Raw genomic sequence first — 27,602 nt, forward strand, 5'->3', positions numbered from 1 at the left:
GGAGGCTACTGGGGTCATGCTGGCATTGACGGGGCAACTGGGATCACACTGGGGTCCACTGGCCTGATACTGGGAGAGACTGGGACTATACTGGGGGCAACTGAGAGAACTGGGAATGCACTGGATGAAAATGGGAGGAACTGGAGAGCAACTGGGTACATCCTTGGGGAAAGCTGCATCATATAGGGAATGAATGAGAGTGATTTGGATCAGCTTTGGAGTTCTGCATTCTCCTCCTCACCCAAAAAAATGCTGAGAAGCACTGGGAGTATTGTAGGGCAACTGGGATAAAACTGGGGGCAAGTGAACCACGCTGAGGTAACTGGGAGTGCTTGGGAACGACTACGAGATTGTCCAAGACAACTGGGATATACTGGGAGTGTCTGAGGTGGTGACTGGGACATAACTGAGAGTGACTGGGAATGTGCTGGGGGGAAACTGGGACCATGCTGGGGCAACTGAGGCAAGTGTGAGTGACTGGGGCCCTGCTGGCTGAGACTGGCATCACACTGGACTCATACTGGGATCAAACTGGCAGTGACTGGGACGCTGTTTGGGGCAGCTGTGAGAATGGGGAACACACTGGACCACAGTGGGAGGAACTGGGAGCAACTGGAACCGTGCTTGGGGCAAATTCCATCATAACATGGAATGCCTGGGAGTGACTGGGCTCATGCTGGGAGCAGCCACTGGCAGCACCAGGAGCCCCAAATCCCTTTCCTGGCCCCGCCGCCCCTCCAGACCCAGCACCCCCCGCCAGGGTCCCGGCAATGCCAGGGGTCCCCCTCTCGGGCTCCCCGCTTTGCCCTTCTGGGGCTCTCCTGTCTCTGGGGTCCCGCTCAGGGAAGCCGCGCCTCTCCCGGGGCTCCCCAAACCGCTGTCCCCTGTCGATCCCGCCGCTCCCACATGCTCCCCACGGGCCCCGGCAGAGCTCGCAGGGCCCGGGAAGAACAACCCCCATTGCGGGGAGACCCGCATCCCCCCCGCCCCCGCCGGGGCTCTGCCGCACCCACCGGGACCCCCAAAAACACCTCCCGGGGACCCCTTGATGTCCTCCGAGGGCCATCTGCGCCTCTGCAGCCCTGAACGATCCAAACATCCCCCCCAAAAACCCCAAACCAAGGGACTCCCCCCCCCCCCCCCGGGATACTTGGGGCGAGCTCCCCCTCCCCGGGCACCTGCGGGATGGGGGGCGATGGTCCCGGGGGGGCTGCGAGTTCCGTCAGCTCCGGGCTCATGATCGATTCGCACCTTGTCTCCTGCTGCTTCTGCTGCCCCTGCGCCTCTTCCTCCCTCCCTCCTCCTCCTGCCCCATTCCAAACCCCCAACTGGGAGAGGAAGGGGCGCGGCCAAGAGCAGGGCAGGAACTGTGAGGGGAAAGGGGCGGGGTCAAGAGAAAGGTGGGAACTGTGAGGGGAAAGGGGTGGGAACGGGGAGGGGAAAGGGGCGGGAACTGGGAGGGGAAAGGGGCAGGAACTGGGAGGGGAAAGGGGCGGGAACTGGGAGGGAAAAGGGGCGGGAACTGGGAGGGAAAGGGGCGGGAACTGGGAAGGGAAAGGGGCGGGGCCAAAGGGCCACACAGTCCTAACAGAACCTGGTTAGGTCTAAAATCACCCAAAAAGGGCCTCAAATGCAGCCTAAATCCATCAGGTTTGGCCTGAAATCAGCCATAGGGAACTCAAATCCACAGAAAGGGGACCTAAAATCATCAAAACTGGCCTAAGATCATCCAAAAGGAACCTAAAATCCAGTCTAAAATCCCAGTTTTTATAAAATCAGTCAAATGGACCTAAAATGTTTGAAATCAAGACCAAGACGAGCACCTGCACTGGGACCAGCAGCAATACTGAGACCAACATCAGAATGGAGACCGAGACCAAGACTGGGAACAGAACCGACACCAGAACCGAGACCAGCAGCACTCCAGAACTGGAACTAAGGCTGGGACTGAGACTGAGACTGAAACCAGCCCCAGAATTTGTACTGGGACCAAGACTGAGACCAGCACCGACACTGGGACGGGCACCAGGAGAGCTCCGGGACTGAGGCTGAGATTGGCACTGGGAGCACTCCAGGATCAACACTGGCACTGGTGCAAGCACTGGAACTGGAACCACTATGAGACCAAGAACGAGACTGAAACCAGAACCGGCACTGGCACCAAAACTGGCACCACTATAGGGCCGAGAATGAGACCAAGGCCATCACTGCTCTGGGATCAAGATTCTGATCGGGACCAGAACCAGCACCAGGAGCGCTCCAGGACTGCTCCAAACTGAGACTGAAACCAGGACCAGGACAGGGACCAACACCGGGAGCGCTCTGGGACCTGCTCATTCACTGCGGGGAGTTTTGGCTGCGCCCCCACACGGGACTGGGCAGGACTGGGAGGGACCCTGGGTGGGGCGGGACCGCCTCGGTTTCCATAGTTCTGGAGCAGCATCCCGGTCCATATGGTCCCAGTTTGTAGAGTCCCAGTCCGTGTGATCCCAGTTTGTGCAATCCCAGTCCATGTGAGCCCAGTTTGTACAATCCCAGTCCATGTGGTCCCAGTTTGAACAATCCCAGTCCATGGGATCCGAGTTTGAACAATCCCAGTCTGCATGGCCTTGATCCTTCTGGTCCCAGTCTGTGCAGACCCAGTCTGGAGGATCCCAGTCCACGTCATCCCAGCCCCCATGATCCCAGTCTGGATGGTCCTGCATGGCTCACACTTCCAGGGTCTGGAATTCCAGTTCCCAGCCAGGAAAAATTGTTCCTGCCCATCCTGGTTTTACTTCTGCAATTTGAGATGTTCCAGCCAAGGCACCCTATTTATGTCACAGCTTTACCATCCCGATCCGGGTTCCCATTCCTATTCCCAACCTCTATCTCATTCCGGTTCCTGTTCCCAAACCCATTCCCGTTCCCAATCCTGTTCCCAATCCCTATCTCATTCCCATTCCCATTCTCAATCTTCTTCCTGTTCCTGATCCCGATCCCGTTCCCAATCCTGTTCCTGATCCCGATCCCATTCCAATCCTGATCCCATTCCTGTTCCCAATCCCTATCTCATGCCCAATCCCTATCTCCTTCCCATTCCCAGTCCTGTTCCTGTTCCCATTCCCAATCTTGTTCCCATTTCCGATTGCGGTCTCATTCCCAATCTCGATCCCTTTCCCAATTCCAATCCCTTTCACATTCCCAATCCCTCTTTCATTCACATTCTCAATCCTGTTCCCATTCCTGATCCTGTTGCCATTCCCAATCCCTATTTCATTCTCAATTCCAATCCTGTTCCCAATCCCGATCCTGCCACTGTTTTCAAGGAATTGTTTTGATCTCAATCTCTACCCCAAACCTGGGGGGATCAAAATCCCCCAAATCCTGAGGTCAAACACCCCCAAACCCCAAATTTTGGGGTCAAAACCCCCAATTCCCAAACGTTGGAGTTTGAAATATTGGGGGCATCCAACCCCTCTGATCCCTAAATTTGGGGTGTCCAACCCCCTCAATCCCTAAATTCTGGGGTCAAATCCCCTGATCCCAAACCCTGGGGTGTCAAACCTCCCCAAACTTTAGGATCAAACCTCCCCCATCACCAAACTTTTGGGTCAAACCCACCAGAACCCAAACTCCCCCCAAAACCACTCCAGCCCTGGGGGGCACAGTGGGGTTCATTTGGAGTTTATTTGGGGTTGGTTTGGGGTTGGTTTGGGATTTAATTGGGGTGGGGGCAAGTCCAGATGCAATGTCTGCAGAGAGACCCTGTGTACAATGCTGGGGGTGGGAAAAAACCCAAAAACCCCTGGGGAACCCCCAAAACACCTGGGAAACCCTAAAAAGGGGATTTGTGGTGGGAAAAGGAGATTTTGGGGTAAAAGGGGAAGGATTTGAGATGGAAAAATGAGGGTTTGGGATGGAAATGGATATTTGGGGGAGGAAAGGAAGATTTAGGGTGGGGATTAAGGATTTGAGGTCAGGATTTCAGTAGGAAAAGGGGATTTGGGATTGAAAAATATTTTGGGTGGAAAAAGGAGATTTTGGATAAAAAAGGGGATTTTGGGTGGACAGAAAAGGATTTGGGTTGGGAAAAGGGGATTTGGGGTGGGAAAAAGAGAATTTAGGGTCTGAAAAGGACATTTGGGGGGCACAAAGTAGGATTTTGAAGTTGGGAAAAAAAGGATTTGGGATTGAAAAAAAAGATTTGTGATAAAGAAAGTAGGATTTGGTCCAAGCTGAACTTACCTGGGGGATTCAGGCAGGTGGGAGGTTTGGGGCAGGGTCAGGACCATTTTTGGGGCAGTTTTCTGGGATTTTTGGTGTTTTGGGCTGGTTTTGAGCAATTTTGGAATATTTGGGGGCAGCTTTGAGGCATTTTGGAGTGGTTTGGAGGGATTTTAGGGTGTTTCTATGGGATTTTGGGGAAACCTGAAGGGATCTGGGGTGTTTAGGGGCTGTTTTGGGGTATTGAGGGGTGGTTTTGAGGCGTTTCTCTGGAATTTTGGGGTAATCCAGGCCCATTCTTTTCAGGTTTGGGGGTGTTTCAGGTGGGTTTGGGTCACTTTTTGGTGAAGAAGATCTTCATGGCATTCCTCTGGGATTTTGGGGTGTTTTGAGGCATGTCTCAGGGATTTTGGGGCGTTGCTCTGAGATTTGGGGTGTTTTGGGGCAGTTTTGCCAAAGCCTCCCCAAACGCAATTCAGACCCCTCAATTCCCCTCAGATCCCCCCAAATCGCCCCAAATCCATTTGGGACCCTCTTCAGACCCCTCAATTATTTTCAGACCTCCCCAATTTCCCCCATGTCCCCCCAGCCTCACCTCAGATTCCCCATTTCCCCTCAAATCTTCCCCCGACCCCTCAGTTCCCCTCAGAGACCCCCAAACGCACCTCATTTGCCCCTGGCCTCACCTTGGACCCCTCAAATCCCCACAGAGCCTCCCAAATCCATTCCAGCCCCACCTCAGACCCCTCAATTTTCCTCAGACTCCCTTAAATCCCCCCATTTCCCCCCAAAGCTTCCCTATAAGCACCTTAGACCCCTCAATTCCCCTCAGATTCCCCCCAAAATTCCTCCACGTCCCCCAGGCTCCACCTCAGATTCCCTATTTCCCACCAAAGTCTACCTGCCAAAAGCACCCCAGACCCCTCAATTCCCCTCAGACCCTCCCTCAAACTCCCCCATTTCCCCCCGCCCTACCTCAGCTTTCTCCTCAGCCACTCTCTCCTCACGTTATTCCCGCCGAGCGCTCGGGCCCCTCCCAGCCAATAGCGGCGCGCTTCTCCCCGAACCAACCAATCAGCGCGCGGCTCCCCTCAGCAACACCCGCCTCCCCCGCGCCGCTGCAGCCAATCAGAGGCCAGGCGGGATTGGCGCCCTCTGACCCCGGCGCCGCTATAGAGCGGGCGGCCCCTCCCCCCCCACCCCCCGGGACCCCCGGGAATCCCCCCGGGAATCCCCCCGGGAATCCCCCCGGGCTCGGGCGGGCGCTGAGGGAGGCGCTGCAGAGAGCGGGGCAGGCGCTGGGAGAGGCCGAGGGGCTGCGGGAGCTGCTGAGGCGGCGCAGGGACAGGTGGGAGAGGGGCGGGGTCGGGGGAGGGTGAGGGTGCTAAAGGGGGGCTGGGGTTGTTGGGGGGGCTGAGGGTCCTAAAATGGGGTCTTGGGGGGGTCTTGGTGGGTTTTGGGGAGGGGTCTGGGGGTCCTAAGAGGGGCTTGGGGGGTTTTTGGGGAGGGGTCCTGAGTGGGTCTGGGGGGCCTGGGGGTTTTTTGGGGGGGTCTGGGGGTCCTAAAATGGGGTCTGAGGGGGGTCGTGGGGCATTTGGGGGGTTTTTGGAGGGGTCCTAAGGGGGGGCTGGAGGGTTTGGGGGAGTTTCGGGGAGGGGTCCTGGGAGGGGGGGGTTGAGGGAGTCTGCGGGGGGGGGCGTTTGGGGGATTTTGGTGGAGTCTGGGGCATTTGGGGAGGGGTCGTGGGGGGGGGGGGGGGTCTGGGGGGTTTTGGGAGGGGTCTTGAGGGGTTCTGGGCTGGGTTTTGGGAGGGGTCTGGGGGATTTTGGGGAGGGGTCCTGAGGGGTTGTGTGGGGCTTGGGGGAGTCTGGGAGTCCTAAAAGGGGTCTGGGGTGTCTGGGGGATTTTGGGAGGGGTCCTGAGTGGTCCCAGGGGGTTTTGGGAGGGATCTGGGGGGGCTTTGAGGAGGGGTCTGGAGCTTCTAAAAGGGATCTTGGGAGGGGGCCCAGGGTGGGATCACTGGAGGGATTTTGGGGAGGGGTCTTGAGAGTCCTTGGTGGTTTTTGGGAGGGGTCCGGGGGTCCTAAGAGGGATCCTGGAGGGGTTTGGGGTGGGTCCTAAGGGGGGTCCTGAGGGTTTTGGGGGGGTCTGGGGGGGATCGTGGGGGAGTTTTGGGAAAGGATCTTAGGGGGGATTTGGGGAAGGGTCTTGGGGGATCCTTGAGGGGTTTTTGGGAGGAATTTGGGGGAGGGTCTAGGGAGTTTTGGGGTCCTGGGGGAGTTTTGGGGTTCCAGGGTTGATTTTGGGATTCCTTTGGGGTTCCTGGTGGGGGTCCCAGTGGAGGCTTGGGGGTCCCGGGGTTAATTTGGGGGTTCTAGGGAGGGGTCCTGGAAGAGTTTTGGGGATCCCGGGGGGGATTTTGGGGTTCCTGGTGGGGGTGGGGTGGGGATTTGGGGGGGTCCCAGGATTGATTTTGGGGGTCCCAGGGTTGATTTGGGGTCCTGGGGGGGGGGGGGGTGTCTCAGCCCCACCCTGACTGGGCTCTGAGGGGTTTTGGGGGGAGGGGGATCCCCCCTCAGTTTGGGGGGTCTCCCATGGTGCCCCCCCCCCAAAAAGTGTCGAGGGTCCCTGAAGTGGCTCCTGTTCCACCGGCCCCCCCCCCCGATCCAGGATGGGCCCCAGTGAGTCTGGGGGCTTTGGAGGGGGCTGGGGGGTTCTGCAGGGAGTCTGGAGAAACCCCAAAATCCCCCCAAATCCCCTAAATCCCCCCCCAAATCTTCCCAAATCTCCCAAATTCCCCCAAACCCCCAAAGATCTCTAAAAATCCTTCAAAATCCCCTGAAAATCCCCAAATCTCCCCTAAAATTGTTCCAAAACTCCCAAAATCCCTCCAACACCCCCAAATCCTCCCAAAATCCCCCTTAAATTCCCCCAAAATCACCTGAAATCCCCCCAAATCTCCCAAAAATCTCCCTAAATCCCACAAAAATCTCCCAAAATTCCCCAAAATCTCCCCAGAATTCCCCTGAAATCCCCACCCCCCCCTCAAAATCCCCCCAAATCCTCCCAAAATCTTCCTGAAATTTTCTAAAATTCCCCCAAATCCCCCCAAAATCCCCCCAAAATCTCCCCAAAATTGCCCCAAAACCCCCAAATTCCCTCAAAATCCCCCTGAAATCTCCTAAAATTCCCCCCAAACCCCCCAAAAATCCCACCAAATTCCCTCAACAAATTCCCTGAAATCCTCCAAAATCCCCTCCAAATCCCCCAAAATTCCCCAAACCCCCAAAATCCCCCCTGAAATCCTCCAAAATCACCCTAAACACTCCCCAAAATTGCCCCAAATCACCCAAAATCCCCCAAAAATCTCTCAAAATTCCCTAAAATCTCCCCAGAGTCCCCCTGAAATCCCCCCAAAATCTTCCAAAATCCCCCAAAAGCCCTCCACGAATTCCCTGAAATCCCCCAAATTCCCCCAACCCCCCCCATCCCCCCCCATCCCCCAGGTGTGGCTGGTGGCCCTGGCCGTGGCCGGGGCTCTGCTGGGACCCCCCGGCCCCAGTTGGGTCTGGGGGCTCTGCTGGACACGGCGCGGGCCAGGGGCTGCAGCCCCACAGGGAGATGTTCTCGGGGGGGTGGGGATTGGGGGGATTTGCAGGGATTTTGGGGGTTCAAGGGGTTTTGGGAGAATTTTGGGGGAATTTGAGTGGGATTTGGGGGGATCTGGGGGGATTTTTCCAGTGTAATCCCTGTGACTCCCTGTCTCTCCCAGTATATCCCAGTCACCCCCAGCATGCTGCCAGTCACTTTCCCTTCTTCCCAGTTGCTTTCCACATGATTCCAGTTGTTCACAGCCACTCCCAGTCCATCCCAGTATGAGTCCAGTCTCCCTCAGTGTGACCCCAGTCTCACCCAGCATGGACCCAGCTGCTCTCCCTGTGATCCCAGGATGATCCCAGTTGCTGGCAGAATAGTTCCAGTTGTTCCCAGTTCCTATCAGGATGATCCCTAGAATAGCCCCAGTCTCTCTCAGCATTGTCCCACTTTCTCCCAGTTGACCCCAGCCTGGTTCCTGTCCCCCAGTGTGGTTTCAGACACTCTCATTATATCCCAGTTTCCCCAGTAAGGTTCCAGTTGTCTCAGAATGATGCCAGTCTTTCCCAGTTACTCCCAGTTGTCTCCAGCCTGATCCCAGTTTCTGTCAGTGTCCTATACTCCCAGTTACTCCCAGTATGATCCCTGTCATGGCCTCAGTCCCCTCAGCATTGTTCCAGTACCTTCCCAGTTGATCCCAGTTGCTCCCAATGTGTCCACATTTTCCTCCCAATGTGGGCCCAGTTGCTCCCAGTAACCCCCAGGCAGGTTCCATTCCCCCAGTCCCAGTGGCTCTCAGGATGATCCCAGTAGGACCTGTAGTCACTCCCAGTATGGTTCCAGTCATTTCCAGTATGATGCCAGTCACTCCCAGATCCTCTCAGTATTCTTCCAGTCATGCCCAGAGTGAATCCCTGTCACTCCCAGTGTGGGCCCAGTTGTTCCCAGTCACTCCCAGTATGGTTACAGTTGTGGCCAGGACTTTTCCTATCACTCCCACTCTGATTGCAGTGTGGTCCCAGTCAATCTCAGATATTCCCAGTACTATTCCAGTCACTCCCTGCACAATCCCAGCTAGTTCCAGTAGGATCCCAGTATGACTCTGACATGGGCACAGCTGCTCCCATTATCATCCAGTGTGGTTCCAGTTGCTCCCATTTCCCCTCACTGTGGTTTCAGTCTCTCCAGTGTATCCCAGTTGTTGCCAGTATGTCCCCAGTCCCTCCCAGTTGTCCCCAGCTGATTCCAGACTGATCCCAGTTGCTCACAGGCATTCCCAGTCACTCTCACAGCAGTTCCAGCTGTTGCCAGTATGATCCAGTATGATCCCAGTATTTCTGTGCATGGTTCAATTTCCTCCCAGTTCCTCCATTTGCCCCTAGCACAGTCCCAGTCACTCCATAGATGATCCCAGTTTCTCCTAACATGGTCCCAGTCATGTCCAGTTCCTCCAGTACAGATTAGTAGTTCCAACTGACTCCCAGTGTCCCTCAGCGTGGTCCCAGTTCTCCCCAACATGGTCCTGATATTTCCCAGTGTGGTTCCAGTCACTCCAGTGTTATAGATAAAAACGAGATCAAGCAGAATTAAATATGATTAAAATAAGCGATATTTATTTTGCGCCTGAAACACGGTCCTCGACAGCCACAATCAAAAAGGACAATGCCGAGCCCGGGGTCGGCATCGGGTGAACACACAATGATTCAAACTCTCCGCTTTAGTTAGCCCTGTTTTTATACAGTTTTTCCTTGCCCGGAGTGGAGGTCTTTGTCTTCTCTTGTCGTTCAGCATATTCATGTAGTTTTCTTTCACCACGTTGAGCTGGACGAAACTGTATCCTGGGAGATGATGAATTTTGATGAAGGCAAGTTAATGTTTACAGGAAGATGGAATTGAGATGTAACTTGCAGATTTTGGTTTGCTGGAAACGGGCATTCAGATGTATTTTTCTTGATGGCTCTGATTACCTTAATTGTGGGTGCTTATCGGGCTCTTATCTTTTGGGTGTTCCCTGGACAGAGCCATCTCCACCGTGGCTACGTCTATTGTCTTGCTAACCCGAGCTCTTCAGCATTTCTTAGTAGTTACAGTGTTGCATTTAAGCAATCCCTGTTCCTCCCTTTGCAGCTTTTGGTTTTTAAGTTTTTTATTACTTTACTCATACAGAAATTGCTTATTCTACATTAATTCAACTTTACACGAATTACATTATATTACCTATTATACCAGTAAGGTCACAGGTGCTCCCAGTATATTCCAGTTGCCCTGAACATGCTCCCAGTCATTTCCTGTGTCCCCAGGAAGGTTCCAGTTCCCCCAGTACAGCCCAGTCCCTCCCAGTGGTGCCACTCCTGGGATCCCCCACACCTCTCTGTGTTCCCGGATCTCCTGAGAGGCGCCCCAAGGGCTGGAACTCGCCCACCAGGGTTCCCAGCAAGTCCCAGTTTGGATCTGCAGCCCCCCGGTTTTCCCAGTTTCCCTCTCCCTTTCCCCGGCCGGGTTCCCCCCGGCCCCAGCGGGTGGGAGCAGCCGAGAGCCCCGCGCTGCCCATCCCGACCTGTCCCGGCTCCATCCCCGCTCCTCCCGCGGGCTGCGAGGGCTCGGGAACGGGGCACCGAGGGTGTCGCTGCTGCTGGGGGAGGAGGAGGAGGGATGGGAGAGGAGGGATGAAGGAGGAGAGCGAGAAGGGATGGAAGTCGGGGGGGGGACGGGGGAGTCAGGAAGGAGGAGGAGGGATGGAAAAAGAAAGACAAAGGAGGATCAGGAATAGGGAAAGGAGGAATGAGGTCGAGCGCTCCCTGAATTCACAGCTCCCCCATCCATGGGACCATCGCCCCCACAGGTGACCAGGGAGGGGGAGCTCAGCCCAGATATCCCAGCGGGTCCCTGGGTTGGGATTTCTTGAAGGGATGTTTGGAGAATGCAGAACTCCAGAGCAGAGCAGAAAATGCCCCTTGGGGGGACACTGGGGGGTCCCGGTGGCGCCTGTTGGCAGAGGCAGCCTGGAGGAGCAGAGCCCTGTGTCCCCCAGGACCCCAAAGTGGGGAGCCCAGAAAGGGGGGAGCACTGCCATTGGAGGGACCCTCAACAGCCTGGAGAGGGGCAGGGGGACTCCTTGGACCCCCTGCACCCCAAAGCAGAGAATAAGGGGAGAAGGGACCCCGGGACCCCAAAATCCACCAACATCCCTAAATGGGGAGAGGGAAGAGGGGGGAGCTTTTCAGATTGCTGGGACTCCCAGCAGCCTGGGGAGGGCGGGCACCGGGTAGATGGGGGACCCCCAATACAAGCGTGACCCCCAGCAGCTGGGACGGGGGGAATGCCCGAACACAAAGGGGAGGGACCATTCTCAGGAACTCTTGGGAGGCATTTTCAGGGCCGAATGTTGGTGTTTGGGAGGTTTTGATGGACACCAGCTGCCCGGGGACTTCTAGAGATGGACTTGGGCAGGAGGAACTGTTTCCTTTAGGAGCTGGAACAGAGATCACACAGAGTTAGGCGCCACCAGCTCCAGCTCTGATTCCTCTGTTTTTTTATATAAAGTACTGAAAGTTGGCTCCCTCTTTTTACCCTTTAAGACTAATATATGCTCCTTCTCCTTATCTCGGTCCTGCTTGCTTGATAATACCAGAAAGAGCCAGGGCATATCCTAATTCTTCAAAAAATCTATCTCCTGCGTATTCGAGATATTAAACTTAATACTAATTTCGGATCTAAACTTCCAAACCTAGGCCATGTTTCTCTATTATCTAATTCATATGCTGGCCACATTTTTTCAGAGAGTCTAATCAGTCTAGGTTTGAGAGCATAGACTCCTCCTCAACTAGATTTGCCCAGTTTTTCAGTATTAATCCCAAAGGGCTATCTCTTGGAATGCTTCCACTATCACGTTCAGAAGAGGATGTGCACCCCATTCTGATACCCTAAAATATACAGCAAAGCACAAACAGTTGGCATTCAAACCCACGACCCTCTGAGCCACAGCACAGACACTAATGAACTGCAGCACCCTTTGGCTTCAAGCCAAGAGCTCTGCAATTCAAACCTGCTCTTTATGAAGGTGGTCCTTCACACAGATAAAGAGCACAAGTGTTGTGCTGAGGTTCTCCAAAACAAATTCACACTTTACAAGATCACAAATTACAAATCCTGAGATTCTCCAAAACAAATTCACACTTTCCAAAATTACAAATTACAAATCCTCTTAGCACCTAACCCAGATGCTAAACAAACAGAATGCCCTTTTATTCCATCACTCACATGTCTCTGTTCCCAGGGTTCTTGGCTCTGATATCTCTGGACCTGCGTTGGGCCTTTCCAGAACTGTCAGCCTCAGTCCAGGGATTTTCCAGATGCCTCCTCTCCTGGCTGGCTCGCCAAAAACTGTTGCCTTTAGGAGCTGGAACAGAGATCTCACAGAGTTAGGGGAAATAAAATGGGTATTTATTGAAAGCCCTGCAAAGGCCACACCCTGGCAGCACAGTGCCACAGCGTGGCCCCTGCCCTGCCTGAGTGGCTCCAAGATGGAAGTATCAGAGGGCTTGGTCACATGATTTCACGTTTTTATAGACTTCAGCCCATTTACATACAGCAGTCCACCATCCAATTAATAGTCTCAAATTGTAAGGTGTCCTCCTCCTCTTCTCCTGGCTGGCCTGCCCTCCTCTTCTCACATTGTTTATACTTTTGGCCTGGAGTCTGAAGAAACTGTCCTTGAGTCCATAGCTGGTATCGGACTATTTCGCCTTTATCACCCTAAAGCATAACGGAAAGCACACCCAAGCAGAACAGAAAACTTGGATCTTAAGGCATCACTCCCATGCTGGTGCTGCAGGCGGGAAGTGCAAATCTGCAGGGCTGGAGAGCCCCTCAGCCCAGGGTGAGGGGTCCCCCCGTGCTGAGCTGTGCTGGGGCTGTTCCTGTGCTCAGGGACACTTGGGATGGGCCATGGCACTTGGCCACCAGTGGAGCTTCTGTGCACTCCTCAGGCAGGACCTGATGTCCTGGTTGGATGTTGGTAACAGCAAAGTGCGAAGGCAGGCTCTGTGCCAGCCCAGCTTCCTGTGGGAGAGATTTCACATGAGCCAGGATTGTGGCCACAGACTGTTTGAAATATACATCCCTTATCTCCACCCCCCGCTAGGTGGAGAATTTGCAGGGTAAGGAATTCCAAACAGCAATTCCAAGGGTGATAATTGAATATCTGCCCTGGGTCTGGCTCTTATTCTTGCCAATGGCAAAAGCCATACCCATGGCATCTTGGTTTCTATCACCACCTTCTGAATGAGTTTGTTTATTTCCACATTCATTCTTTCTATCTGACCTGAGCTCTGAGGGTGCCAGGGCTTGTGTTGGTCCCATTGTATTCCTAAAGCAGACATCACCCACTGAAGGATCTTTGCTGTAAAATTAGTTCCCCATCTGAGTCTGTTTCTTCCACAATCCCTTATCTTGGAGTTACTTGTTTTAGAAATACCTTAATAAGTGATCAGTGATTGCTGAAGAAGTAAGAATTGCTTTTGCCACCCTGTTAGCTGCCATGCTGTCACCAGCAGATATTTGATCCTTCCTGCTCAGGGCATTTCAGTGCCAGGCTCTTCCAAGTACACACACAGCTGGTTGAGCTGACCATGTGGGCAGAAACCTGTGTTTGGTCTGATTCCCTTTGCTTAATCAGAGCCTGTCTTGCAACTCTTTTCCCTTCTCCTGCCCTTGCAGACCCATCCATTAACACATTTTGTCCCTCAGGCCAGGGAATGTCTCATCAATCTCTCCTGTCCTGGCTCTGGAGCTCTGTCACTTGAATGCAGTCATGGGTTTGTTCCCAGCCCCTGTGCAGGCTGTTCAAACAGGAGGCTGGTTAAACCCTTCCCCTGTCCTCAATTCTAAATCCTCCTGTGCCACTGAACAAGTTTCATTCTGTAATAACTGAGCACTGCTCATCCATGTTGAGTCTCTTTTGATTATGAAAGCTTTAACTTGGTTCCAGACTTGGGCAACAGCAGATCCTCCTGCCTTCATTTTTTGGGCCTCAGGTCCCATTAAAGCTGTGGCTACATAATTCTGCGGGCAGTGAGGCCACTCTGAACAGTGAATTAAATGTTTTAGCACAAGGATTCCTTTCTCATGGCACTGTTTAACATCCACTAACACTTCAAATTTCTTTTCTGAGTCTGGAAAAGCCATGACTAGGGAATCGAACGTTTTGGTTTTATTTCATTTTCTGAAGTTTTGCTGTGTCCATAGCACAACATTGAGTCTATGTGGGTTTAATAAGTCATGCAGTGTTCTGGCTAAAACAGAGAGTCCTCAATCCAGTTCAAGCTATTGCCTGTTAATCCTCAGAATTGTCCCAGCTCCATTTTAGTACTTGTCAATGCTGTTTTGTGCCAACCCCCCTGCTTGCAATTCCCCTTTGGAAATCCCCTAAAACTGGACGTCTCATCAGTCCATGGAGACCCAGTTTTCCCCCCTACCTCCCTCATTGGACAATGCCTTTGTGAACCCCTATCCTTTATCCCTCCTCAGAATTTCTTTAATTTGCACCTTCCCCTTGAACCTCCCTCATATTTATGTTGTTGCAGCTTCACCATTTTTGTCTTTTGCCCCACAGATTCCCCAGAGTAAGGAATCCTTTCCTATGCAAAAGACCTTCCCCTCCTCCTTGTCCCCCTCAAATGCAATCTGAGAGCCAAAAGGCCATGGAGCAATGGCTGGAGCCACGTCTAAGGCCTCCTGTTCCCCGAGTGTGACCCACTCTAGGCATGGGGCCCTAGTGGCAAAGTGAGTGCAGCACTGGCTGTTGTGACAGTGCCCTGCCTCTGGTCTCACTTGGGTTTCTGACTGGGTCTGAGGCAGGGGCTGCCATTCCTCACTTGTGGGGAGACCAGAGCCCCCAGACCCTCACCCAGCGTGCAGGCACTGCCTGGCAGCGCTCCGTCCACTGGCACGGTCGCGCTCTGAGTCTCGGCCACTGCGCCACTGCTGCTGCTGCTGCTGCTTCATTTGCTTTTAGCACACCCAGAGCTCACTGTTAGGCCACCATGGCCTCCAGTTCTGCCCTCTTCCCATCCCTGTGTGGGGATGGAGCACTGCTGTGCTTTCAGGAAGCTCTTTGTGAACACTTCCAGCATTGCAAGCTCCTTTGTCCTATATGGATGCTTGCCAGGGAATCCCTCAAGGCTGGGCTCAGAGCATACTCAAGCTGGCTCTTCTAAAACCCAGGCTCCTTGTCCCCTTCAGTGTGCTCAGCACGGCTTTTAACCCCACAGTGTTGTGCAAGGGACCTGCATGACCTGAGCTGCCCTTGTTCCTCTCTGTCCGTGCACAGAGAACGGCAGCAGGGCCCTGTGTGTCCCAGGGCTCATGTTTGGTGCCACTCAGGCTCCACAGAGATGTGGGTAAAGTGAAAAAAAAAACTTTATGAAGGGAAGGCGAAGCGAAGGGGTGAGCTGGGAAGCAAAACAGGGGATGGGCAGGGCCTGAGGAATGGAGGGAGGGAGCTGCCAACAGGGAGGGAGACGGCAGGAGCTCCTGGAGCTTGCCACAGGCTCAGCTGTGAGCAGCAAGAGCTGTGCCTGGAGCTGCAGCTGGTCCTGTCTGCTCTGCAGCTGCTCCCATCTTCAATGGGCAGGTCGCCGAAGGACAGTGGTTCTTCTGATCCAGCAGACGAAGTTCGGCAGATCTTCTGTTGAACTGCAGCTGGATAACCTGCCTCATAAAGCAGGGGCTCTTGTCCTCCTTCAGGGCTTGAAGGGCTGCGAGAGAGAGAAGCAGAACCACAGTCAGAGGCCAGACTGTGGGAATCCAAGGAAACCTTCCTGCCAGGGCCGTCCCACCCAGCTCCTGCCATGGCCACGAAAGAGCAGGAGACCAGGGCACGGGCCAGAAGGTGCTGGCCATGGATCCCCCGTGTCCTTGAGAGCTCTCCGTGCTCGGCCCGCACCGCCCCTCATCCGCACAGGCCGCAGAGCCCTCCGCAGCCGGGCAGCGATTGTAGCTCCGTGCCCGGCATTTGCAGCTTCCCCCGGCGGCCCCGCTGCCACGAGGGCGGCTGCCCTCACTCACCCTCGCTGAGGACCTGCAGCTCCTCCTCATGTCCCCTCAGGAGCGTTCCGGCGAGCCCTGGCAACACAGAGCCCGTGTCGGCCCCAGCGGCACAGCTGCCCCCCAGGGGCGCTGCCAGCCCTGCGGCCACACGGCCTCGTCCCCCGGGCAGGGCTCAGCCCGGGCCCCTGGCGCATCGCGCTGCCCCAGGGCACGGCTGCGGGAGGGCGGCGGCAGCGCCGAGGGCAGGCGGGGCTGCACCGCGCCGGGCCCGGCTCCCGCTGCCGGGGCAGCAGCCGGGCCGGAGGCGGGGAGGGACGGCGGGCTGGCGGCTCACCGATGAGCCTGAGGGCCGCCTGTCGCAGGCGCGGCTGCGGGCTCTGCAGGCACGGCAGGGCCCAGCGCAGGTGCTCGGCCTGCTCGGCTCTCGTCCTGTAGCAGCTGCGGAGAGCGCCAGGAGGGAAAGCTCGGCGCGGGCTCTGCCCCTTGGCCGGGCGCTCCCTGCGCCCAGCCCCGGCCTCCCCGGCCCGCACAGCCCCGAGGCCAGGCCAGGCCGGGACTCCGAGGGCACCCGGCTCGGGGCCGGAGGAGCCCGGCCGAGAGCCCACGCGGCCCAGCGAAGGGAGCAGCCCCTGTGTAGGGTGCAGGCTGCGGCTGCCCTGGCTGCGGCGCTGGGCAGGGCCACAGCTGCCGGCCCCACACGCTGAGCTCCGGGGGCAGGGGACTTCTCCAGCCTGCAGGCTGGGGCTTCCAGGCTGGCCTTACCAGGCACTTGGCAACCTTCATGCGCCACGGCTGGCTCAGCACCTCCTCCAGATCCCTCCTCCCCAGGAAGCGTGCTGCATGAAGCAGAGTTTGCCAGAGGCCTGGAGAGCAGTAGAGAGCCGGAGGTGGCACCAGAGCCTGGGGCATGGGACCCACGTCCCTGTGCCAAGGCCAGGGCGAGGCTGGAGCCCACGAGGCACCAGGGGAAGAGGCAGCCAAGCCCCTGCCAGGGATGCAGCAGCACGACACAAAACCTCACCTTCGCCACGCACCGGTTCTCATCATGCCAGTGCAAGAAGAGGGGAAGCAGGCTCTGGCTCACGGTTCTCGTGAGAGCTTTTTTCCCCTCTTCCACTACCAGCTCCATCACTTTGCTGAAGACCTGGATGGAGAGCAGCTGCACGTGGCTGTTGTCCTGGAGGAAAGGAGAAGAGCTCAGCACCGACTAGTCCAGGCCCAGTGGGGCAAAGGCCCAAAACTGCCCAGGGCACAAAGTTTCCGGGCAGTGTCCAGTGCCTGTGGACACAGAACCTTACATTCTCAAAGTGTGGGAGGAGTGGCTCAGCCAGCTTCTGGGCAGTGGCGCTGGGTATCTTAAGGTCCTTCTCCTGGAGCATGTGGGCGAGCACAGAGAGGGTCATCCAAACCATCTCTCCATCTGGATCACCCAGCTGCTCCACCAGGTGTTGGTAGATGCCGCGTATTCCTCCGCTCTGTGTGCAACACAAGGCTGTGCTGTGAAGCCCTGGAGGGCTGCAGCACCAACAGGGCCCTGGCCCTGCAACCCCACGCAGCTGCCTCAGGGCCCAGAGGCCAGAGGCCTGTGCCGAGGCACTCGGGCAGCTGAAGCAGGAGGCAGAGAGCTGGGAGCAGCTGCCTCAGCTGCCGAATCCCAGGCAAGCCCAAGGGGCAGCGTTGCCCAGCCCCACGATGCCAGCGCGGCTTCAGCCACTGCCCCCTTCTCACCAGCGAGGGCTCCTTGCTGAGCACCACGAGGCCTCTGAGCTCCAGGCGCAGCCTGTCCCTGCTCTCGCTCGGCAGGTGCCTGGACATGACCGACAGGGCACTGTGCCCGTGTTTGCTCAAGTCCAGGCACTGCAGGACCTGAAAGGCACAGGGCAGTGACAGGGACCCGGCCGCTGGGAGTGCAGAACTGCCCAGGGCCGGGCCCAGGCGGCAGCACCGGGCGCGCACCGTGCCAGGCGGCTGCGGCTCCCAGAGCCAGAGAGCTGGGAGGCAGCTCAGCCAGGCAGCGCTGGCCCTCAGGCTCACCTCCACAAAGAACGCCAGGGCCGGCAGATCCCAGCGCGGCTGCCCCCCGATGAGCAGGCTGAGCAGGTGCCTGGCGATGCCGCAACACAAGGGGCTCGAGCCACGGCGCATCTCCCTGGCAGGGGGAGAAAGGCACCAAAGCCCTGAGCCGGGCGGGCAAACCTCTCCCAGGACTGACTCACAGAGGTGTGGGACCTTTGCCCAGCACCCTGTGAGGGGACGTGGGCCCTTTGGGAGGCGGCTGCTCCTGGGAGCCCTCCTCTCCCAGCCTTTTCCAGGCTGCTCGGCCGTCCCTCGGTGCCAAGGCCCTCTGGCCACGACCACGGGGAGCGTGTGGGGCACTCCGGGCACAGGGCACCAATGCTGGCAGCGGGGAGAAGGGGGACTCACCTGGCCAGCAGCCCCACTGCATAGTGCTGGGTCTCAGCACAGAGCAGGGTGTCCCAGACCCGCCTGCGCTCCAGAGCCACCAGCTTCTTATCACAGCCCAGTAGGCAGAGCAGAGCCTTCATGGTCTGCACTGCAAACCTGTGGCCAGAGCAAAGGCCAGGTCACGCTGGGAGCAGTGACCCTGGCCACAAGGGCATGGGAAGGACAGGGTGACTGGGACCTGTTGGGCTTGCTGGGAAGGCGGTGTTCCTCCCGGCACGCTGTCCAGAAGTTCTCAACATCCTGTGGCATCTGCTCTGTGGTGCTGAAGATTTGGAAGAGCAGAGCCACGAAGACACGGGCAGAATAAGAGACCATTGTGTGGTGCCACTCGGGCATGTGGACAGTCACCCAGAGCACCAGAGTTGCCTGCAAAAGACAGAGCAGCCCGAGGCAGTGCTCAGTGCCGAGGTGTCCGTGTGGCAGGGCCCCAGGGGAGACACAGGGGGAGCACCCGGCCTGCTGCCCCTGAGCCTGTCCCTAGCCCAGCCTTCAGCCCAGTGCCCGAGGCTGGGAGCTGCAGGGCACTGGGCAGAGCATGGAGAGCTGCTGGAGAGGGGACCTGGAGGGCAAGCAAAGGCCAGTGTCAGAAACTCACTGCCAGTGCAAAGACGGCCTCGTTGTCCTCTTTGATGAAGAACATGCTGTACACTGGCCTGTCTTCCATCACGAAGAGCAGCTCTGGAAGCACCTTCTGCACTGCTGGTCCCGATGAGCCGATGGTTTTCCACATCAAGGCTGCAGCTCTGTGGGACCAGAGCTGTGCATCAGTACCAAGCCCCATGCAGCTGAGTGGGGCCAGGTGACAAAGCCCCCGTGCCCTGAGGGGCAGGGAGGGAGCATGGCAGAAGGATCAGCAAACAGGGTGGCTCAAGGGGCCCAGAGCTCTCTGCCTGTCTGGCAGACCCCACTGGACAGGCTGTGCAGGGCAATGGCCCTACAGGCCAGTGAAGCCTGAGCTCACAGGGCACCTGTGCCGCATACCTGTCACACAATGGGGCACAGCGCAGGAGGCTCATCACCACATTAGCTGGGTGTTCTTCAGCCAGCCTCAGAAGGTCATTTTGCAGCCCAGCATCCACAGTTCCACAGGACACGAGTCTCTGGTGAATGTTCCTCACCGTGTCTGGCACCTGGAAGGGGCACAGGAAAGATTTGGAGTGCTGTCCATGAGAGCCTCTGGCCCCGCTCACTCACCAGATCGCCCCAGGGCCGGATGCGCTTGACGGCCACCTGCGAGCCAAGGGGCAGCAGCAGGCTGAGCTCGCCGCCTGGCACGCCGCGCTCCAACCTCCCCTTCCTCGTCTTCTTCTTCCTCCTTCTCCTCCTCCCTCCTTCTCCCTCCTCCTCCGCCCCTGCCACTCACCGTGGTGCCGTCCGCAAGCCGGGTGACCGGGAAGATGCTGCCAAAGCCGCCGCTGTCCAGCAGGGAACCCATCCGGTACCGTTCCTGCAACGCCTCCTGCGACTCCCCTGCGGGCGACACGCGGCTGTCAGCGCTCGGCCCGGGGCCAGACACGGCCCCCGAGCGCCCCCCGAGCGTCCTGGGCCGGGCATTACCACCCGCCCCAGGCCCTGGTGGAGCTCCGGCTGAAGGAGCCGCAGCGGGGGCGGCGGGAGCGGCTGCGCCGCGTGTGCCCTTCACGGGCCCCGGGAGGAGCCGGGTCTGGGGCTGGGGCTGGGACTGGGACTGGGACTGGGACTGGGACTGGGACTGGGACTGGGACTGGGACAGGGACTGGGGCTGGGGCTCGGGCTGGGGCTGGGGCTGGAGCCAGGATAAGCGATGCCAAAGAGAAGTGATGCCCAGCCAACAGCGCCACAGCCAGGACAGCGAGAGCCGGGCGGAGGCGACACCGGAGGGGGATGGGCGGGGCTGGGGACGGGGCCGACGACGGGGCAGGGGCAGCCCCGCCCGGGGCCGGGGGCGGGCTCGGAACATGGCCCGGAACGGGAAGAGGGGAGAAGGGAAAAGAGGGAGAGGGTCGGGGAAAGCGACTCTGAGGAAGAGAAGGAACAAGAAATCCAAAGGATCTGTAGACTCGCTGCTGCCGCTGCTGCCGCTGGCGCCGCCGCTGCCGCTGCTGCTGCCGCTGCTGCCGCTGCTGCCGCTGCCGCTGCTGCCGCTGCTGCCGCTGTTGCTGTTGCAACTGAACCCCCGGGGCCGTTTCTCCGCGTGTTCGTTTGGCCGCGTGTCCGTTCCACGGTCGCCCCACTCGCCCCATGGCCGAGCCCCGCGCGCCCCGGGGGCAGCCCCTGAAACTGTCCCAGCACGAGCCGGGGCCGGGCCGGGGGCTCCCCGCAGAGCTGGGGCCGGGCCGGGGGCCGGGGCTCCGGCCAGAGGCCACGGCACCACACCGGGAGCCTGAGGCCGAAGGAGAGATTAGTTAACTTGATCAACTGTGAATTGAGAAAGCGAAATAACTTTTGATTGGTTTCCCGAGCTGTCCATCACTAAATCAGCTCTCCGATTGGTCCCCGCAGCTCACAGGGGAGGCCCCCAGACGCGGGACAGCCCCTCCCACTCCCCGGCCTCACGTTGCTTCCCTCAGGCGAAATCCGCCCCTCCCCCAGCACGCGAAACCCACACAAAGACAAAAACAATAAAGAAAAGATTCTTATCTCCGGGTACTTGAAGTTCAGCCAAGAGCACACACTAACTCAGACAAGACTTCCCTAAATGCATCAGCATGTTGAGTATTCATTGACCTTCATGTATTATTCAAAATCATCCCCAGCCTGTAAATCAGCTTTTATTGTGGCTCCATAAATGATTTCCCTGGGGTTTTGGTTGTTGTCATCCCTATATTCATCCAGGTAGGATAATCCAAGAATGTGAAGAAAATCCTGGTCATCTTTTTACCATTCTCCGAGCTACTCAGATGAACAAAAGCTTTTTAAAATCACCATGTTGTAGTCCAAGAGAAATATATTTATCATACTATTATTTCTAAGTTTTGTTAATAACAGAACTAAAATAAGGTTTACCAAAATTAAACAGATAACATTCATTTTAATATTGCAAAAAGCCAGTAATATAATATGTAGTTATAAGGTGCAGGGACTCCCCAGTCCCCATTCGAGTGCTCCAAGTACCCTCAGTGACTGAAGGGAATAACAAAACAATGTGTTTAGTGAGACCAGAAACTTACAGCAGTGGGGGATAATTCAGACATATCAATCAAAACCAGGCATGATAACAGACATAATTAATAACATGAAATTAGATGATTACCAAGCATTAGAACATTGTACCATAATTCCAGTGTCAGCAACAGCTGATAAACATCCAATCAGTGCAGAATTGGATAATCATCTCTGGAAAATGATTCCCAAGCTCACTTCAAAAATAGGTCCAGATCTCTATTGATGGGGTCAAATTGCCAAGTCAAATGACTCGAGTATTGTTTTGATGCAGGAAACACTTGGGTCTGTGGGCAGTTTCCCATCTGGGCAGAGCCCGAGCCAGAGTCCAGGCTCTAACTGGAAGAGAATCCCTGATATCTTTTCAATAACAAGTTTCTTAGGAATACAAGTCAGGAGTAAAGGTCTTGGGGTGAAAGATTAATCAAACCCATCCAAAACTCCAAAGTTTTCCTTGGGATGGAGATGTCTGGATGGCAACAAACTGCTGGAGTGCTTCAGTAAGGGATTGGGATTGCATCTGTGCTCTGTCCTCTCACGAGGACCACAAGATCATCAGTTTGGAAGAGGCTTTCATTTCTTGGAACTCTGAAAATACTGACAATCATGAGACAACAGAGAGGTAGCCTGGATAAAGGAGATGCATATGCAACTAGAGAAGAAAATATCCTGAAAATGACATGTGTCTCATAGACAATTACATGCTAAAACATAGGAAAAATTCAGCTGCAAATCCAACATTAATATCTTATGAATTATGCCTATTAGAAAAGGGGTAAATTCACACCATGCAATCAACAGTGTTGCAGCAGAACTTGCCTTTGAGATAGAAATGAATCAAAACACAGACCCTTGTTCAGCAAAATGAAAAGGTCCCGGTTTATTCCTAATTATCACTTCAGTAGAACAAAAAGCACACTTAAGAGAACACAGTTAATCAGTATTAATACTGAACATTACATGATCAAAATAAAACTGGAACAGAACATTGTCTAAACTTAGTGATACTGAAGCTTAACAGAAATTAAATAGAACAGAATTAACCTAATAGAACTTAGCCTTAGTTAATCTTAATAGATTGCAATTGGACATTACAATATTGCACCTTAACAGGAAGAGAAACCAACATCTCTTACAAGTTACAGAGGTAACTAACCCTAATGCTGTTCATAAAAAAAGGCACTAAAAATTCCGAAAAATCTGTGAACAGGATGTTTTTAATGAAGGGATTGTAAAGGATGTGATAAGTATGTTGTGATTCTATGTAATTTGGATTTGAGCATAGATCATGGTAATTGCAATTATTAAGTATAGCTTTATTAGGATTTTTCAAAGTACAGCTTTAATCATTCTGAAAGTACTAAAAAGGTATAAATAATGAAAATGTTGACACATATGTTTTATGGTAAACAGCATTTTTCTGTCCACGCTTAAATATTAACTGCTCTTTTACTGGCATTTAATTAAAAACATTTTGAATAAAGGGTCCCCTGAATTAAGGGGGCAGAAACATTATCGGCCTCTAAATATTGTTGGGTATATACATTTCTAATTATTATACTAAAAGCCAATACCATTCTAACTGTGCCACAGTGCACACAGATAGTTTTGAATTCCTCCAGTAAAACAATAAAAAAAATCACCCTTTCTCTTTTTTTGTTTTGTTTTGTTTCGTTTCTTTTTGTTTCGTTTCGTTTCGTTTAGTTTCATTTCGTTTGGTTTCGTTTGTTTTTGTTCTGTTCTGTTTTGTTTTGGCTCAGCACTCGGGCTGCAGACGCGGCGGCAGCTCCGTGACCCCGCGGGGAAACCGGGAGTGCCCCGAGAACGGGGGAGAGGGGGGAATGCCGCCCGCGGGGAAGGGAAAGAGAAACTTTTGCAGTAGGGCATCTGTATCTGCAGGGGTTAGATCCCCGCATTGGGAACGAGCAGGTGGCGGTGGAAGCCGTGCGGACCCGCCCCGGCACCGAGCCCGAACCGAGCCCGGCACAGCCCTCCCGGGGCTGCTGCACCCCAAACACGCGCGGGGGAAAGAGCAGGGGAAAAGGCAGCAAAAACAAACCCTAAAACTGCACACAGTGGGGAATAAAACAGCGGAAAACGAAGGCAGAACAAGGCTAAAAAGGCACAAAGCACCCGCACCCCCCACTCCCAGCCCAGCAGAGACGCCGGCTGTGCCGAAAAGCCGCGGGCCGAGCCCAGGAGAGGAGGCGAGCGGAGCCCCCGCTCCGGAAAGGAGCCGCGCCGCAGGAAATGCCGGCCGGCCCCGGCAGCTCCAGAGCCGCACACTCCGCGCGGGGGGTTCTCTGTATTTTTTGGCTTCCCAGAGTTTATTTTGGGGTCCCTGTGCTGCTTTGGGGTTCCTGTATTTTTTTGGGGTTCTCTCTGGTTTTGGGGTTCTCTGTATTTTCGGGTTCCCTATGCTGCTTTGGGGTTCTCTGTATTTTTGGGGTTCCCTGTCCTGATTTTTGCGGTCTCTGTTTTTGGGGTTTTCTATATTTTTGGGGTCCCCTGTGCTGATTTTGGGGTTCCCTGTGTCTGTATTTTTTTTGTGTTCTCTCTGTTTTTGGGGTTCCCAGTGTTTATTTTGGGGTTCCCTGTGCTGATTTTCGGGTTCTCTCTCTTCTTTGGGGTTCTCTGTATTTTTGGGGTCTCTGTATTTTTGGGGTTCTCAGTGTTTATTTTTTGGGGTTCTCTGTGTTTTTGGGGTCCTGGTGTTGAATTTTGGGTTCTTTCTATTTTTGGGTTCTCTCTGGTTTTGGGGCTCTCTGTATTTTTGGGGCTCTCTGTATTTTCGGGGTTCCTGGTGTTTGTTTTTTGGGGTTTCTGGTGCTGATTTTTGGGGTCCTTTCTGGTTTTGGGGTTCCCAGTGTTTATTTTGGGGTTCCCTGTGCTGATTTTCAAGTTCTCTGTATTTTGGGGGGTTCTCTCTATTTTTGGGGTTCATTATTTTGGGGTTCCCGGTGGTTTTGGGGTTCTCTCTATTTTTGTGGTCTCTGTATTTTTGGGGTTCCCTGTGGTTATTTTGGGGTCCCTGTGCTGATTTTTGGGTTCTCTGTATTTTTTGGGGTTCCTGTGCTGATTTTGGGGTTCTCTCTGATTTTGGGTTCCCTGTGTTTATTTTTTGAGGTCTGATTTTTGGAGTCGTTCCCTGTGTTTATTTTGGGGTCCCCTGTGCTCATTTTGGGGTTCCCTGTATTTGTTTTTGGGGTTCTTTGTAATTTTTGGGGTCCCTCGTGCTGATTTTGGAGTTCTCTCTGTTTTTGGGGTCCCTGTGCTGTTTTGGGGGTCCCCCCACTGATTTTTGGGGTCCCTGTGCTGATTTTGGAGTCTCTGTTTTTGGGGTCCCCCCGCTGATTTTTGGGGTTCTCTCTGTTTTTGGGATCCCTGTGTTTATTTTGGGGTCCCCGTGCTGATTTTGGGGTCCCTGTGCTGATTTTTGGGGTCTCTGTTTTTGGGGTTCTCTCTATTTTTGGGGTCTCTCTGTATTTGGGGGTTCTCTGTGTTTTTGGGGGTCCCAGTGTCTGATTTCGGGGTCTCTGTTTTTGGGGTCCCCGTGCTGATTTTTGGGGTTCCGGTGTTTATTTTGGGGTCTTTGTTTTTGGGGTCTCTGTTTTTGGGGTCCCTGTGTTTATTTTGGGGTCTCTGTTTTTGGGGTGTCTCTGTATTTGGGGGTTCTCTGTATTTTTGGGGTTCTCTCTGTTTTGGGTTTCCCGTGTTTATTTTGGGGTCTCCCCAGGCCGGGGGTCGGGGCCGGCAGCGCCGGTGCCCGTGAGCCGGATGGGCCGGGCAGCGGCCATGGGAGGGACTGGGGGAACTGGGAATGGGAAGTGGGGAGACTGGGATGGACTGGGATGGACTGGGAGGGACTGGGAATGGGAAATGAGGGAATTGGGAGGGACTGGGGGAATTGAGGGGACTGAGAGGTACTGGGAGTGACTGGGAATGGAAATGGGGGAACTGGGAGGGACTGGGGGGGACTGGGAATGGAAATGGGGGCACTGGGATTTTGGGGTCCTCCATTGGTGTCCCCCACCTGCCCAGTTTGGAATGGGGTCTGGGGTCTCTGGAATTTGGTCTGGGGTCTCTGGAATTTGGTCTGGGGGCTCTGTTTGGAATTGGGTCTGGGGTCTCTGGAATCGGGTCTGGGGTCTCTGGTGTCAGTTTTGGCTCCCCCAGGGCTGGCGCTGGAATTGGGTCTGGGGGCTTTGGCCGGAGCCGCCCGGATGCAGCTGTGGGGGCAAGAGCAGAGACAGGGTGAGTGTGAGACCCCAGACCCAAAATCCCCCTGAGACCCCAGACCCAACTGGGGACCCCCAAAATCCCCCTGAGACCCCAGACCCAATTGGGGCCCCCCAAATCCCCTCCAAATCCCTAACCCCCCTACCAATTTTGGGTCCTTCCCTCCCCAATTTGGGGTCTCTCCCCTCCCCAGTTTTGGGGTCCCCCCCAATTTGGGGTCTGTCTCCCCAATTTTGGGGTCTCTCCCCCCCCAATTTGTGTCTCCCCCTCCCCAATCTGTCTCCCCCTCCCCAATTTGTGTCTCCCCCTCCCCAATCTGTCTCCCTCTCCCCATTTTCAGGATCCCCCTCCCCAGTTTTGTCTCCCCCTCCCCAGTTTGTCCCCCAGGCTCCCCCTGCTGTCAGCAGCCGCTGCCGAGCGTTTGATGCCGCGCTGAGCCGGGCCAGGGGGCGGCGCTGAAACTGGGACAGCTGCTGAGCATGGCAGGTGGGACCCCAAAACACCCCAAAATCACCCCAAAATAAACCCAAAAATATCCCAAAATAACCCAAAAACCATCCCAAAAACATCACAGAAATAACCCAAAAATATCCCAGAAATATCACAAAAACACCCCAAAAATATCCCAAACTGGGACAGCTGCTGAGCATGGCAGGTGGGACCCCAAAACACCCCAAAATCACCCCAAAATAAACCAAAAAACATCCCAAAATAACCCAAAAAACATCCCAAAACCATCACAGAAATAACCCAAAAATATCCCAGAAATACCACAAAAACACCCCAAAAATATCCCAAACTGGGACAGATGCTGAGCATGGCAGGTGGAACCCCAAAACACCCCATAATCACCCCAAATAAACCCAAAATAACCCAAAATAACCCAAAAAACCGTCCCCAAAAATATCACAGAAATATCCCGTAAACATCACAAAAATATCACACAAATATCACAGAATATCCCAGAAATATCATACAAATACCACAGAAATATCCCAAACTGGGACAGCTGCTGTGCATGGTAGGTGGGACACCAAAAAAACCCAAATCACCCCCAAAACACCCCAAAATAACCCAAAAAAACATCCCAAAATCACTCCAAATCACCCCAAAAATATCACAAAAATATCCCAAAACACTAAAAAAAAAAAGCATCCCAAAATCACCCCAAAATATCCCATAAACAACCCAAAAAACATCCCATAAATAACCCAAAATCACCCCAAAAATATCCCATAAACACCCCAATAAATTTCTCAAAATCACCCTACAAACACCCCAAAACATCCCAAATTTATACCAAAACCACCCAAAAATATCCCAAAACAATCCCACAATCACCCCAAAACCACCCAAAAAATATCCCAGAAAACACCCCAAAATCACCACAAAAAACACCCCCAAAGTATTCCAAAATACACCAAGAACATCCCATAACCCCATAAACCACCAAATCCCAAAAACTCCATAAACCCATAACCCCATAACCTCACAATCCCATAACCCCACAAACCCATAACCTCAAAATCCCATAACCCCATAACTCCACAATTCTACAATCCCATAACCCCACAAACCCTTAACCCCACAATCCCATAACCCCCACAGTCCCACAATTCCATAACCCCACAATCCCATAACCCCATAACTCCACAATTCCACAATCCCATAACCCCACAAAACCTTAACCCCACAATCCCATAACCCCACAATCCCACAATCCCATAACCCCACAATCCCACAATCCCATAACCCCACAATCCCATAACCCCACAATCCCACAATCCCATAACCCCACAATCCCATAACCCCACAATCCCATAACCCCACAGTCCCATAACCCCACAATCCCATAACCCCACAGTCCCGCACAGACTCGTCGGTTCTGACCCCACAGCTGCAGCAGA

The 27,602-nt window shown here is 54.6% G+C and overlaps 1 protein-coding gene across 1 annotated transcript; it reads right to left on the minus strand.

Annotated features, from left to right (window-relative positions):
• Positions 1–17,583: 17,583 nt before the first annotated feature.
• LOC306816228 (maestro heat-like repeat-containing protein family member 7) lies at positions 17,584–19,379 on the minus strand. The gene is made up of 5 exons (XM_079332702.1): positions 19,297–19,379; positions 18,911–19,058; positions 18,494–18,681; positions 18,274–18,411; positions 17,584–17,715 (listed from the first exon to the last, which is right to left on the minus strand). Exons 1-5 carry the CDS (start codon positions 19,329–19,331, stop codon positions 17,694–17,696), a joined length of 531 nt encoding a protein of 176 aa, XP_079188828.1. The 5' UTR covers positions 19,332–19,379; the 3' UTR covers positions 17,584–17,693.
• Positions 19,380–27,602: the final 8,223 nt, after the last annotated feature.

This window comes from Erithacus rubecula (assembly GCF_903797595.1).
Source record: "Erithacus rubecula genome assembly, contig: scaffold_450_arrow_ctg1, whole genome shotgun sequence".
NCBI classification, from domain to species: domain Eukaryota; kingdom Metazoa; phylum Chordata; class Aves; order Passeriformes; family Muscicapidae; genus Erithacus; species Erithacus rubecula.

Excerpts from the sequence above, each read along its gene's own strand:
- LOC306816228 (XM_079332702.1), bottom strand. The coding sequence starts at position 19,331 with ATGAGCCTCCTGCGCTGTGCCCCATTGTGTGACAG. Across the intron at positions 19,059-19,296 it reads TGTGCCCCATTGTGTGACAG|AGCTGCAGCCTTGATGTGGA; the intron begins GTATGCGGCACA and ends CTGGTCCCACAG. Across the intron at positions 17,716-18,273 it reads GCAGTGGGGCTGCTGGCCAG|GTCCTGCAGTGCCTGGACTT; the intron begins GTGAGTCCCCCT and ends TGTGCCTTTCAG.